Source organism: Suncus etruscus, chromosome 11, assembly GCF_024139225.1.
Source record: "Suncus etruscus isolate mSunEtr1 chromosome 11, mSunEtr1.pri.cur, whole genome shotgun sequence".
Taxonomy (NCBI): Eukaryota; Metazoa; Chordata; class Mammalia; order Eulipotyphla; family Soricidae; genus Suncus; species Suncus etruscus.
This window is the reverse complement of record NC_064858.1, coordinates 98948375-98964220: the sequence shown is the minus strand read 5'-3', so window position 1 is coordinate 98964220 and position 15846 is coordinate 98948375. Positions and strand designations below refer to the sequence as shown.

The following is a 15846-nucleotide window of genomic DNA, read 5'->3' as shown; positions in this document are numbered from 1 at the left end:
ACTATGGGCATTGGGAGAAGAATCAGGGAAAGCTAACTGAGGAACAACTAGAAGAGCTACTCCCAACTCCAGAGGGCCTCCTGTCAGAAACTTCAGACTACAGAGGTATAGTCCCAGTACACTTAGAAGTGTCATGATGTAAAAAATAAAGCAACAGAACAACCAAATCTACTGGGGCAGAGAGATAGCAAATATCTTCAAGTGCCTAGTTATGACTCAATAGAGAATAAGAATTTCTACATTATGCATAGGAAATGTTGCCACTTTTAGGTGCTGTGTAATTTATGTTAATACAACGTACTTTCAAAATGCTTTTTTTGGAGGGATTACTGTCGCTAGGTTGCCAAGATGGTTCAACCAATATTGCATTTAAAATTAAGTATTATATTCATTTTGGGGTTTGACCACACTGGTGATGCTCAAGGGTTATTCATTCCTGGCTCTGCACTCAGCAATTACTCCTGGCCATGGTTGGGGTTCACATGGGATGCTGCTAATTGGACACTCGTTGACAGTGTGCAAAGCAAGTGCCTTACCTGCTGTATTACTATCCAGGCCCCTAAAATTAAGTGTTACAAGGGCCAGGGAGCAGCTCCAAGGGTGCTGGGAATAGTCCCATTCATAGTTGAGTGTGGCCCCAACACAGAACTATGGATGGAGAGACAGTGTTATAATACTTTCTTTTTCTTTCTTTATTTCTTTCTTTTTTTTTTTTTTTAGTATTATAATACTTGCCTTACTTGTTTTCAGACCTGGTTCAATACCCAGCATGATATATGGTCCTCTGAGCACTGCTAGGAATGACCCCTGAGCACAGAGCAGAAGTCCCTTAGTACTATTGGTATATGTCAAAAAAAAAACCCAAAAAAACAAAACACAGCAAAACAAACAAATTGGGGAATTGTGTAATCTGAGCAAGAAAGGCTAAGGAGGAAAAAGTAAGGAAATTGGTAGTGAGATATGAAGCTTCTGTATATGTTTCCTATATGTGTCTTATGAACACAAGTAATTAAATATTTTTCTATTAAAAAGCAACAATTATGGGGCCTGGAGAGATAGCTCAGCGGCGTTTGCCTTGCAAGCAGCCGATCCAGGACCAAAGGTGGTTGGTTCGAATCCCGGTGTCCCATATGGTCCCCCGTGCCTGCCAGGAGCTATTTCTGAGCAGACAGCCAGGAGTAACCCCTGAGCACCGCCGGGTGTGGCCCAAAAACCAAAAAAAAAAAAAAAAAAAAGCAACAATTAACTGTAATCCAAGAACTCTCCAAGTACTTCCAAAAAGGAAGAAACACATCAAGCATCAAAAATAAAAACTATGCATCACATTTATTGAGTACATCAGTTAAACAAAAGTCAGGATAAGATAAGAATTTTAAGAAAGTAAATATATATTAACTTTACTACTAATTCTAACTACAAGGGTAGTATACAAAATCTGTTCAAGTCAGACTTTATTATGAAATTCCGATGCCTACCAAAATAATAAGCAATACATATAAAGCAATACAAAATTTCAAATTGTGCTTAACATCGGGGAATTAGCTAAAAATGGGTCGATAAATAACTTATGAAATTTATTCTACACATATATTTCTTTAAATAGTACTTAAAAATTACAGTTTGACCCTACTGCTGAAAAATCTATAATCAACAACCATATATGCAGTTTTTCTAAGTAACACTATACTCCTTAAAGTCCATTTCTCCTTTAGAATTCATTTTCTGTTCAGCTGACAATGAAGTTCTCTTCAGGATTGCTTACATCTCTTTTGTCTGATCATCTTCTTCGAGTTTTCTAATCTCATTTTTTAAACAATTTATAGTTTCCCGACTCGCTTTTAATCTCTCCTTAAGTTCTGCAATTTCAAAACTTGTCTTTTTTTTGGCAGCTTCTAATTTTTCTCTGGTTTTCACTTCAAGTTCTGCAACTAAGAAAAAAACTTTTAATGCATTATTTCACTTTCCCCACATGTCTAGCTTATGTCATAGAGTAACAAGTATGCCATTCCTTTAGGCTTCTTTTCTATGATGAAATGTGAGTAATTTAAGATACATAACATTAAACAAAGGAAGGTGGGTAATAAAGTCTGAACTCCCAAGAGAGGATAAAAAATATTTTCTATAACTAAGAAGGAAATTGTGAGGGCCAGAGAAATAATACAGTGGGAAGGACGTTTGTGTGCAAACTGACGACCTGGATTTGATTCCCAGCATCCCATATAGTCCCCCGTGCCTGCCTGGAACAATTTTTGAGCATAGAGCAGGAGTAATCCCTGAGTGCTATAGGGTATGACCCAAAAACAAAAACAAACAAATCCCCCCAAAATTAAAAACAAACAAAAAAAAACCCCTTAAATTTATGTGTAGATAAAATCAAACTTTGAAAACAAAGTCACTTTGTGTGTGTGTGTGTGTGTGTGTGTGTGTGTGTGTGTGTGTGTGTGTGTGTGTGTGGCACGTATATGTCTTGAACCATACCTTGCAGTGTTCAGGGTTTACTCTGGTTGGCTGTGTGCAAGGCAAATGTCCTTCCCGCTATACTAGCTGTCTGACAACACATATTTTAAAAGAAGATAGTAATAACTGTTTAGATTTTAATTCTAGCTCTATTACTTGTTGCCTGTGACATTATTTTAAGCTACTTTAATTTTGTTCTGGGTTTCTGAGTCACACCTGGCAGCACTCAGGGATCATTCCTGATGGTACTTGCGGGACCATATGGGATGCCAGGGATCGAACCTGGGTCAGCCGTAATCAAGGCAAGTGCCCTCCCTGCTGTGCTATCATTATCACTTTGGCCCCTTCACTACTTATTAATTATGTCTATAATTTATTTCTAAAATGGAGATGACAGTAGAAATATCTCATAATATCTATTATATCCTGAGAAGGATTTAAGTGTCTTAATGTATATCAAGTATACACTGCCTGGCAAGAATCTTATTAACTTATGATGATAGAACATTAAACAAAAATAAAACACTGTTGTTAAAACAAACAAAGAGCTATTTGGTAAACCGCTAAAGAAAACATCATTATTGCAAAATAGAACACATCTTTTAAATATTCCATTTAGAGCAGCATTGGGTTTTACTAACCAAAGAATTCACTGTCGCCCAACATTGCCATCTAGTGGACTTTTCATATAAGCACCGGTGGCCTTTTGTTAAGATGACTGGTATTACAATTTAAATAAGCATGTTTTGATATTAGAAACAAAACCAAACCAAAAATACAAACCTTTGGCATCAGAGAGACATGATTATGTTAAAATACATTGCTGAACCTTAATTAGTTGAATGCTTTCTATTTTTGGGCCCACACCGGCAGCATTCAGTTGTTACTCCTGGCTCTGCACTCAGAAATCACTCCTGGCAGACTTGGGGGACCATATGGGATGCCAGGAATTGAGCCTGGGTCTGTTCCAGGTCAGCCACATGCAAGGCAAATGTCCTACCACTGTGCCATCTCTCTGGCCCCTCCTTCAATCTCTCCTAAATGATGCAAATAAAACTGTTCTCAGGGGCTGGAGGGGTAACACAGCAGGTAGGGCATTTGCCTTGCTCATGGCTAACCCAGGTTTGATCCCCAGTGTCCCAAATGGTCCCCCAAGCCTGCCAGGAGTGATTTCTGAGTGCTAAGCCAGTAGTAAACCCTGAGAGCCACCGGGTATGATCCAAACTCCCCTCAAAACAAACAAGCAAATAAAGTATTTCTCAAAACTTAGTTATATAAATTCAATGAGTTTTTCATTTGTTCATTGCTGATAGCTCTCATATTTTTAAAACATATTTTGTAAAAGAGATGTTTATACTGCTATATATATATATATATATATATATATATATATATATATACACACTATATATTTTTGATTTTTTGATTGACTTCTGATCTGGTGAGCAATACCAGGCTAACTCCTAAGCACAGAGACTCTGATCACTTTAGGCTGTGCCGCCTCCCATCAGACCTGAAATCTCATTCCCCATCAGAGCTGTCTTTTTCAGATATCTGCAGAGGACCTCACGAAATGGATATGCAAAATTCATCTCTCCTTTGATACACATTTGGACTATTTCCATATTTTTCTCTTATAAAAGATACTATGACCATTTTGTATAAAATTCACTCAGTATACTTGTAAGGTAAACTGTAAGTGGAACTGTTTGTGCAGAGGGCAGAAGTACTTTTGATTTTAGAAAAATGTTGTGACTCAAAAATCGCATTAGTTAATAATTTCATTAGTATTATGTCTGTACCCTATGCATCAACTGTAGTTGTAGTCTGTAATGTTAAAAATGGTATTTAAAAGTAATCTAATATGCATCTTTCTTATTACTGCTGGAACTAGCTCATCTTTTGATACTAATGAGACATTTCTCTCTTTCTTTTTTTGCTTTAGGATAACTGAGGTACTCAGGAACTACTTCCTCTGAATTGCTCAGGGGTCACTCCCAAGAGTGCTAAGGAACTACTCAGTACTTGGAGATTCATACCGGGCTCCTGAATGCAAAATGTGTGCTTCCACTCATTGGGTAACCTCTCTACCAATATTTCTCTCTGTTCATTTTTCTACTGGGCTATTAACTTATAACTGAATCTTAATACCCACAACTTTTGTTTTTGTTTTTCAGCCGTACCTGGTGATGCTCAGGGGTTATTCCTGGCTCTGTGCTCAGAAATCACTCCTGGCAGGCTAGGGAAATCATATGGGATGCCGGGATTTGAACCACTGTCCTTCTGTATGCAATGCAAACGCCCTATCTCCATGCTATCTCTTTGGCCCTGGCTTCGTTTTTTGATCTTAGCCTTGGTTAATATATCAACTGGGATTTTTTTTTAAATGTATGCTAGGGTTTTTTAAAAAAATACATTAATCCTTTGCTTATATTCTATACATATTTTTCTCTCTTTTGAAATGTTAGTTGTCTACTATGCTATTGCTTGGCCCAATGTTAGTTTTCCTAACATGAAATTTGTCCTTTTAAAGTGATTTCTCCTACCATTTTTTTTTTTAAACCACACCCGGCGATGCGCTCAGGGGGCCATTTGGGATGCCGGTGATGGAACTCAGGTCGAGCATGTGTAAGGCAAGTGCCCTACCAGTTTAGGCCCTGCTTACCATCTTTTTTGTTTGTTTTTGGTTTGGGGCCAGACCTGGCAGTGCTCAGGGGTCCATATGGGATGCTGGGAATTGAACTAGGTCCATCTTGGCCAGTGATGCTCAGGGGTTATTCCTGGCTATGTGTTCAAAAATCGCTCCTGGCTTGGGGGACCATATGGGAGGCCACGGATGGAACCCAGGTCCATCCTGGGTCAGCCTCATGCAAGCCAAGCGCCCTACCGCTGCGCAAACGCTCTGGCCTGTAGCCCCCCTCCTTTTTTGTGGTTTTTGGGTCACACCCGGCAGTGCTCAGGGGTTATTCCTGCCTTCATGCTCAGAAATTGCTCCTGGCAGGCACAGGGGACCATATGGGACGCCAGGATTCGAACCGATGACCTTCTGCATGAAAGGCAAACGCCTTACGTCCATGCTATCTCTTCGGCCCCTGTAGCCCCTCTCCAGAGTTCCCTCTTCCTGGCAACTGATTTTCTTTGATCTGCGTTTCCTCTGAGATCCTATTTACCCACTGGTTAAGGATGCCCATCGAGTTAGTTGTAAATCAGAGAAGAACAAAAATACTGACTCTTACTATCACTCCTCCAAAATTTTTTGCTTGTCTTTAGGCCACACCTGGAAGTACTGAGGGGTAACTCCTAGTTCTGTACTCAGGACAGTTTTTATTTAAAAAACAAGCTGACAAAACCAACAGGTTGGTTTAAAAACTTAGAAAAGGTTTTTTCTAATATCTTTAAATTTGGGGGTGGAGGTGAATATCTCCCTAAAGGTTCTCAGGGTTGCTGGGGACCCCTCCCAGTGATTCTCAGATCTTCAGGCTCACAGTTCAGCACCCAAACCCTCTGGTGCTAAGGGTCCTCTCCAGGGCTACGTGTGGGGATTTTTTTTTTTTTTTTTGGTTTTTGGGTCACACCCAGCAGCGCTCAGGAGTTACTCTTGGCTCTATGCTCAGAAATCGCTGCTGGCAGGCACGGGGGACCATATGGGATGCCGGGATTCGAACCACTGACCTTCTGCATGCAAGGCAAACTCCTAACCTCCTCCAAGCTATCTCTCTGGCCCTATCATTCCTGTGTTCATTTGATACTATATAAAATAATATCAATTAAAAAAAGGACAAATTTGAGGCCGGAGAGATAGCATGGAGGAGGGTAAGGCGTTTTGCCTCTCATGTGGAAGGTCATCGGTTCGAATTCCAGCGTCCCATATGGTCCCCCGAGCCTGCCAGGAGCTATTTCTGAGCATAGAGCCAGGAGTAACCCCTGAGCGATGCCGGGTGTGACTCAAAAACAAAAACAAAAAAAAAGGACAAATACATATATAAACATCATTATTATTATTATATATTATAAAAAAAATTTTTTTTGGGTCACACCTGGTGGCGCTCAGGGGTACTCCTAGCTCAGCTCTCAGAAATTGCCTCTGGCAGGCACGGGAGACCACATGGGATACTGGGATTTGAACCATTCTGGGTAAACTGCATGCCAGGCAAATGTCCTACTCCTGTGCTATCTCTCCAGCCCCTATATCTTATAAAATTCTTGACAAAAGTTTTGTTAACAAAGACCAGAAAACAGAAAAGACTGAAAGGTTAATAACTAAGATGAAGAAAAAGCTATGTTTAAATATAACAGAGGAATAAAAGACAAAAGTATTTTAGAGAATGTGAAAGGCTGGCTATCTTTTACCTTTCTGAAATAAGGTCTACTTTGAAAACCATTTCAAATATCCTTTTTTCACATTCCAAAATACATGTACTTATTTTTTTAAGCTCAAAAAAATTTACTTCAATGTATTACAAAACATTTTTTCAGTAGAAATTATAAATTCATGGCACTTACATTCTGTTTCATGCTTGTAGGCACCTAGTGTTAGCTGACGAGATGTTGTTAATAGCTGCTGCATCATTGCTGTAGGATCTTGAAATATCTAAAAGGACAGAATTAAAAAAAAAAAGTTCAATAACTTCAGAGTTCTATAACTGAAAATACACTCAAATCCTTATCGTGTCTACTTACCATTTCATCATAGAACTCTGAAACCACTGTCTTTTTCCCTAGCATTGCATTGGTATCTGATTGAAATAGCTTCAATAAATGATACAGGGTTACCTGTGAAGTAAAAATAGAAGACGCATTGGTGTTATGGCAAATACAATTGTGACAAAATTCCCAAGCCTTGTACGTTTTACTTTCCTCAAGGCAGAATTGCCCACAGCCGAACCCAACAGAAGTAGCACAATTAGGCATAGCACAAGAAGAAAGCAACTGAATATTGCCATTTCACAGAGTTATATGTAGTTATATATAGACTCAACTTATTAGTAGAAAACAAATGGAAATAATACATTTTAAATGTTTTTATTTTTTGCTGTAATAAGACTTCCATGATTTTTTTCCCAATAAATGCTCAAATTATATCTACTTTTGTACCGAGTTTATGAAAGGCATATTACTTAATAATGGACAGGTTTATTAATTTAAGGCAAGAAACATGCCATAACTTTAAATAAAGTATCTCTGAATAAAATATCAACATATACCAGGTTATTAATTACTGTTACATTTTCACAAGTACTAATACTATAGATTTTCAAAGATTAATGTTACTCACAGGTCTTTCATTAGGATCAATGAAAAATATTTTGATGATTATTTCAAATTCACCCCATCCTGTTTCAGTTATTTCATAAGGTGGTTTAGTAACAACTGAAGAGAGAGGAAAAATAAAACAATTGTAAATGACTAGTTTAGTTTTCTAGATCCCTTACATTTTTTGGTTTATCCCAAACCCTAGATCTCAGACATAGAACAGACACTGTTCTCCGCAACAGGTCCAGGAACCAAACTCCCTCTGTGACATTCTTCATTCTTTTTTTTTTTTTTTTTTTGGTTTTTGGGCCACACCTGTCATTGCTCAGGGGTTACTCCTGGCTGTCTGCTCAGAAATATCTCCTGGCAGGCACGGGGAACCATATGGGACACTGGGATTCGAACCAACCACCTTTGGTCCTGAATCGGCTGCTTGCAAGGCAAACGCTGCTGTGCTATCTCTCCGGGCCCTCTCTGTGACATCTTTAATATTGCTATGACACCAACATGCGCCAGCTTTGAAGTGATAACCTGACAATGAGGAAATGGCAATAACTTGATCTAAGAGCAGGTTCTCTTATCTCACCAACTAACGATGAGATGAAATCAGAAGACATGTCATCCTTTGATCTGTGCAAAGCCAAAATGGACTCCTCCTGGTTTTACTGTTTGTTTGATTTTGCCACCCCCCTTTTTTCTTTTTTCCTTCAAACAGAACCACATAACTTGAATCATCTTGTTCTGCCTCATAAACTGAGAGGGAAGTAATGGATGGTACCAAGACCAAACACTTGTATGAACATTGAAGAAATAAAAAATGATCAGACTTAAACAACAAATCCAAAGCCAACGACAATAGAATCAATACCCAATCTATAACAAGCTAGACACAGAGGGGACCACTTATACTAGCAGTTGGGTGGGGGATGGCGAAGGAGGGGGATATGGGATGCATGCTGGGAACAGGGGTGGAGGGAGGACAACATGGTGGTGAGAATGCCCCTGATTCAATGTCACGATGTACCTAAAATATTACTGTGAAAGATTTGTAATCCACTTTGGTCAAAATAAAAATCATTTAAAAAAATGGGGGGGTTATAAATAAAAAAACTCCATAGTATACCTCTTAAAGGATTGCCGTAACTTTCATGCAATTTAAATTGGATTTTCTTCACATAAGCTGACATATCCTAATACAGAGAGAAATTAATTATGCATAAAAACTTGGAGAAAAGAAAATACATTGAGTATATATACTTTATTTTACATGATATACTTTCCTTTAATTATGTGGCAGTTAATTTTTTAAAATAAAAAAAACAAACGAGCTGGAGTATAATAGTACAGAAGGTAGGGTTGCCTTGCCTTATAAGTGGCCAACCCATATTTGATGTCTACCAGAAGTGATTCCCGAGTGCAGAGCTAGAAGTAACGCCTGAGCATTACTGAGTGTGCCTCTGTACCCCGCTAAAAAACAAGGGGAAAAAAGAGAAAGCATAGGAAGCCTGAAAATAATATCCCAATTCATAATAAAGTAGGATATACGTACATACAATTCCTTATTTTGCATTATTTTTTATCCTATACATAATGCTCTAACCAATTTTGCTTCTTCCATAAATAGTATAACCCCAATCATTTTTAAGCCAAAAAATCTATAATCGATTTTAAAGAACAAGTTGTAGATAGAATCTTCCTGTGTAGTGGAGAGCAAAAAAGAAAATGACTGCTTTAATGCAATTTGTGTTATGAATACATTAGATAAAATGACATGGAAGAGGGCCTGGAGAGATAGCACAGCGGCCTTTGCCTTGCAAGCAGCCGATCCAGGACCAAAGGTGGTTAGTTCGAATCCCGGTGTCCCATGTGGTCCCCAGTGCTTGCCAGGAGCTATTTCTGAGCAGATAGACAGGAGTAACCCCTGAGCACCACCGGGTGTGGCCCCCCCAAAAAAAAACCCCAAAAAACAAAAAACAAACAAAAAAATGACATGGAAGAGGTCTGTGCAGAGTTTGGAGACTGAAAAATATAGAACAAGAGAAACTGATCCTTGAACAAAGACCAAAAGAAACATTAGGAATGAATGAAGAGGCTTAAGAGTGTATCTCTGGAAAAGTGGGAGTAACTTAGTATTTAGTAAATGTAGATTTTTTTTTTTTTTTTTTTTTGGTTTTTGTGTTTTTTTGGGTCACACCCGGCAGCACTCGCTGGTTACTCTTTGCTCTATGCTTAGAAATCCCTCCTGGCAGGCTCAGGGGATCATATGGGATGCTGGGATTCGAACCACTGTCCTTCTGCATGCAAGACAAATGCCCTACCTTCATGCCATCTCTCAATGGCCCCCAAAATGCAGATTATTTTAAATGAGACAAAATAAAGTTGCAGAAATGGGAAGGGAAAAGGTCATGGAAATAAAGTAAAAAATGATGGTTTCAACTTCTATCATGTAGGAAATAGACAATTATTGATGATGTCTTAAAAAACAAACAAAAAGAGGAATTAGACAAAAAGGACAGGGATTGGGACCAGAGCAATAGTGCAGCAGTAGAGCATTTGCCCTGCATGTGGCTGATCAGGACGGACCTCGGTTCGGTCCCCATCATCCTATATGGTCCCCCAAGCCAGGAGTGATTTCTGAGTGCATAGACAGGAGCAACCCCTTGCATCATTGGGTGTGGCCCCAAAACCAAAACCCAAAAACAAACAAACAAACAAACAAGGACAGGAATTAAGGCATGCAGCCTTAACCCCTTGCATGCAGCTATTCCTGGTTCAATTCATGAGACCACATACATGATCCTCCTGGAACCATATTCCCACACTCCCAGGAATGACCCACAAGCACAGAGCCAGGGTAGCCCCAAGCACCACCAGGAATGACCTCCAGAAATAAAATTTTAAATTAAAATACAATTCAAGTGAAGCAATTTGTCATACAATTTACCCAGAAGGTAATTTACCGAGCATTCAATGACTTTTGGTATATCTAGAATTGAGTATCAAAGACAGGGAACTGAGCTCTCCAGTTCTCACTGCATGTAGGAGTGGATCAGCCCATAGAATTGTGTATCCAAGACCAACCACTATCAGTTTTATTATATACCAAGAAACCCCATTAACAGGGTTTTTCTAAAAATCTTTCTACTCACTGACTCTTTTGTATAATCATATAGCATATAGCCTTTGTATCTGTTTTTTCACTTACCATGTTTCTAATTATCTTTCATTGGTAGTTAGCATGTATTTTTGTATCCTTTTATTGTCTAATAATATTCCACTATATAGATAATCATATGTAAGTTTTTGTGTATATTTTCGTAAGTTCTAAGTACAGAATAGTTTACTCATTCAATAAATACCTTTAAAATATATTATTTAGGCTATATTCCAGGTTACTAGAATTCAACAGCAAAATGAAAACAGCAGAATTATTATAAAATTATTGATAATTTTAGAAATATTATTGTGAGATATATTTTATCTTCATGCAAACCAACTGTAGATGAACACAATTATAGAACAAGTGCCTACCTCATTTCTATATGGTTTCACATATACCGTCCACTGGTGGGTATGCCCGTCCTCTTCTCTTTTCTTTCCAAAATAGCGAGCAACATTACCATAAACTATTGGTTTAACAATAGTAACTCCCTAAAAAAAAAAATGATAAAATAAAAAGCACAAATGGGGTTGAAGAGATAGTACAGAAATACATATGGCCAACAATAGCACCCAAACATGGCCAAACTTCAGCACCCCATATGGTCCTCTGAGCCCACCAGAAGTGATTCCTGCAAGCAAGGCCAAGAGTAAGCCTTGAGCTATCTATCACCTGTGATAAGGGACTTAAATTGTTTTGATGTTTTTTTTGTTTTTTTTTTGGAGGGGTGGGGGGACACCTAGTGGTGCTCAGGGGTTACTCCTGGCTCTGCTCTTAGGAATCACTCCTGGCAGACTCGGGACTATATGGGACGCCGGGAATCGAACCCAGGTCAGCCACGTGCAAGTCAAATGCCCTACCCACTGTGCTATTGCTCCAGCCCCAATTAATATTTTTTGTTTTTTCCTTGGGTGGGGGGCACACCTGGTGACGCTCAGGGGTTACTCCTGGCTATGTGATCAGAAATCGCCCTAAGCTTGGGGGACCATATGGGACAACAGGGGATCGAACTATGGTTCATCTTAGGCTAGAGTGCATAAGGCAAGTGTCCTACCGTTTGTGCCATCGCTCCACCCCTCCATTAATTTTTTTATGGCAATGACTTCTCAAACATAGTATAAATAATAGGGCAATTTGGCAGAACATTTTAGGTAGAATAGGGGTAAGCATTTTTCATTTTATTACGTGTTTGGTTTTATTATTATTTTTTGTTTGGGCTACATCAAGCAATGCCTGACTCTGGTTCACCTAGTTAAGAGTTCAGGGGACCATATGCAGTTCCAGAAAATTGGGGTTGGATTCATGCAAGGCTATGCATGCATACCTGTACGATCTCTCTATTCCCTGCAACTGTTTACTTTCATTAGTACAGAAAAATTGCAACTAGTCAGTAATCCACAATTTAAAAAATATTAACACAAGATAGGGACTTTTGGGGGGCCGGAGAGCTAGCATGGAGGTAGGGCGTTTGTCTTGCATGCAGAAAGATGGTGATTTGAATCCCAGCATCCCATATGGTCCCCTGCACCTGCCAGGAGCAATTTCTGAATGTAGAGCCAGGAGTAATCCCTGAGCGCTGCTGGCTGTGACCCCAAAACAAACAAAAAGAGAAAGGGGCTTTTAAAAATTGATTTAAGGAACCACAAGTCTCACCAGGAGTATCCCTGACCACTGAGCAAACAGGCCCTGAGCACAACTATGTGTGGTCCCCAAACCAAAAAATAAATTTAAATAATAGATTATTTATAATCATAGTTAGAGTCCGATTATGTTAAAATGGCGGGACTGAGAAATAGTATAGGAATTAAAGTGCTTACTTTACACGCAGCCAATACCTGTTCTATATAGATCTCCTAGGTACTACTAGGAGCCAGGAGAAAACCTTAATGAGACACCACAAAACAAAAACAACAGATAAAGTTAAAGGGCACTTGGAAGAATGAGAACTATTGATGGCTGGGATTTTGCTACATTAGAGCTCTGTTCTAAGATGGTGTGCATATTTCTTACTTCATATGCTATATCTTTACATGAGATTGTAAGCTGGAGTAGGTTGGTGCATGTCTTACACGCAGTTGACCTGGGTTTGATCCTGACACTGATTATGGTTTCCTCTGCAGAAGAGTAAGGGTCTGTGAGTTTATGGTGGCAAGGACAAAGACATTTCTAGTAAAGAAAAATATTGAGGGCCCGGATGGATAGCACAGCGACGTTTGCCTTGCAAATAGCCGATCCAGGACCAAAGGTGGTTGGTTCGAATCCCGGTGTCCCATATGGTCCCCCGTGCCTGCCAGGAGCTATTGCTGAGCAGACAGCCAGGAGTAGCCCCTGAGCACCGCCGGTGTGGCCCAAAAAACCAAAAAAAAAAAAAAAAAAAAAAGAAAGAAAGAAAGAAAAGAAATAAAAGTAGAAGGCTGGAGTAATAGCACAGCAGGTAGGACATTTATCTTGCCCTATTTGTCTCGCTATGTATCTTGCACATAGTCTATCTGAGTTTGATTTCCAGTCCCCCGTGCCTGCCAGGAGCTATTTCTGAGCAGACAGCCAGGAGTAACCCCTGAGCAATGCCGGGTGTGGCCCAAAAACCAAAAAAAAAAAAAAAAAAGAAAAAGAAAAAGAAAAATATTGAATATTGCAGATGAGTTCAATAATGGTGCATCTGAGACGGGGGGAGGAGGAGTAGCTCAGCAGGACAATACTTACTTGTACAGCATGTATGCAGTCCCATGTTCCTACCCTCACTCCCCAAAGAGAATAAAACACAATGTGTATATACACAGAGAGCAAGGTCAGTCTGAAGTGTAAAAGGTTGTGCTATACCCAGAGGAGCAAGGGAAAGCTGTGACTTACGTGAAAACTTTAGATCAAGACTAGATCATTAAACAGTTGATAGCTTAATGCACGTTCAGAGAAACAATTTGTAGTAAGTGAATTCAATAAATAAATTCAAAAAGATACTTTTTGTGGCAAAGCCGGCATCAGGCTCAAGCCTGACTGAAATGAGTAGGGAACACTGATAAAGCCAAGGTCTTTCAGGGCTACTATGTTGCTACCGATTTGCAGTTTCTCAGCAATTAAAAGGAGTCTAATCCAAGAGTTTAGAACTGGAGGGAATCTATCTAAATTGGAAACACTGCAAAACTGTGTAAGCATCAGCAGGGAGGAGATTTAATTTTAAAGCCTGACTAATTCACCCCAGTTTTAGTAAAAGAGCACTTGAGACTGTAGGTCCCATCTCAAACCACTGACTTAAAATGTGTAAATCCCACATGATCACAACAGAGGGTCTTTTACTTCTCCAAAATCTTTGTTTGGAGGCCTCACCTTCTGTCCTCAGGAATTAGTGCAGAGCTGGGGGGCTACATGGGATCGAACCCAGGTCCATCGAGTGCAAGGCAAAAGCCCTACCTGCTGTATGATCGATAGGTCCAGCCCCTCCAATACCCACTTTTTAATCTCCTTCCCTCCGTCCACTAAATTCCAGCAGCTTCTGAAATTTCCAAAATTTCAAAACATCAAGTGAGTACGATATTATGAACACAGTATGAAAGTCCTGTGTCATGTATAGACTCGTTTTAGAAACAAAGTGGCGTAGATAGACAGAAACTCCGAGCCAAGGAACAGAGAGATTGTCCAGTCGATGGTTGGGTGCCTTACACGCAGTTGACCTGGGTTTGATCCCGACCCTGAATAGGGTCCCCTTGGCATCACAAGGAATAGATCCTGAGTTGAAGCGGGTATTACAGTGTGTGTGTGTGTGTGTGTGTGTGTGTGTGTGTGTGTGTGTGTGTGTGTGTGTGCTCTCCCTCTTCCCCCAAAATTCTGAGCTAAACCAAGTAGTACACAGTGGGGTGTGTGCTCTCCCCTCTCCCCCCAAAAGCCCCAGCTGAACCAGATATTACACTCTGTGTGTGTGTGTGTGTGTGTGTGTGTGTGTGTGTGCTCTCCCTCTTCCCCCAAAATTCTGAGCTAAACCAAGTAGTACACAGTGGGGTGTGTGCTCTCCCCTCTCCCCCCAAAAGCCCCAGCTGAACCAGATATTACACTCTGTGTGTGTGTGTGTGTGTGTGTCTGCTTTCCCCTCTCCCCCCAAAAGCCTGAGCTGAGCCAGGTATTACACAGTGGGGTGTGTGTGTGTGTGTGTGTGTGTGTGTGTGCTCCTGTCTCCCCCACAAAAAGTCCCTAAGATAATTTGTCTTAAAAAATGCTGACAGATGAACTAGACGGTTGGAAACCCACGAATCCTTGCCCAGAAACGTCGAAGGACCCAGTTAGTCGGTCCTGCCTTCAAACGATCCCGAGAGGGCCCGAAGCTGGAGTCTGTCAGGCGTCTGTGTGCCCCAAAAGTGGGCCCCCCGGGTCGGATCCCAGCGCCCCAGACATTCATTCATTCATTCATTCATTCCCCAAGCACACACCCCCAGGAGCATCCCCTGTTCTTCGCTGGGTGTGACCCCAAAACCTGAAACACAGGATGAAGGGGAGGGGGCCAACCAAGGCAAGCCCCTCGGGGGGTTAGGTAGGCCCAGCGTCCTGCTTCGGGGTCCTGGACCTGCACCCCAACATCATACACGCATCTTGCTTCCCCTCCGGGCGCTCAGGCGGCCCAGGCACCTGGCAGAGTTTGCACCCCGGTGGGCCCCGACTGCGCATGCGCCCCCTCTGCGCCCAGCGCCGTCCCGCCACTCCCGGCCCGCACCGAGCTCGCGCGCGAAGCCAGACCACCGACCTTCACCCTCCCGCCGGAGTCAGGCCCGAACTCCGCCATTCTCTTGAACATGGTGCCTGCGGAAGGAGCCCCGACCGCCGCTGTCGCCGCCTCGCCCGACCTGGCGTGCCGGAAGCGGAAAAGGCGGGGCTGGAGCGGACTCAACGGTCGAGCCCCCGGAAGTTTCGGGCGGCGCGGGGCACAGTGCGCAGTGCGCAGGCGCGACGGGAGCACGCACGCACGCGCGCTCCGCACTTCCGAGTTTACT

At 41.2% G+C, this 15846-nt stretch overlaps 1 protein-coding gene across 2 annotated transcripts; it reads right to left on the bottom strand.

Annotated features, from left to right (window-relative positions):
• Nucleotides 1–1720: 1720 nt before the first annotated feature.
• YEATS4 (YEATS domain containing 4) lies at nucleotides 1721–15719 on the bottom strand. Of its 2 annotated transcripts, XM_049782777.1 has the most exons (7): nucleotides 15600–15719; nucleotides 11242–11361; nucleotides 8834–8900; nucleotides 7733–7827; nucleotides 7138–7230; nucleotides 6961–7048; nucleotides 1721–1928 (listed from the first exon to the last, which is right to left on the bottom strand). In XM_049782777.1, exons 1-7 carry the CDS (start codon nucleotides 15648–15650, stop codon nucleotides 1759–1761), a joined length of 684 nt encoding a protein of 227 aa, XP_049638734.1. In that variant the 5' UTR covers nucleotides 15651–15719; the 3' UTR covers nucleotides 1721–1758. The 2 variants fall into 2 exon arrangements, with proteins under 2 accessions (XP_049638734.1, XP_049638735.1); XM_049782778.1 differs by lacking the exons at nucleotides 7733–7827; nucleotides 8834–8900 and having other exon boundaries at nucleotides 15600–15706.
• Between the last annotated feature and the right edge of the window lie 127 nt (nucleotides 15720–15846).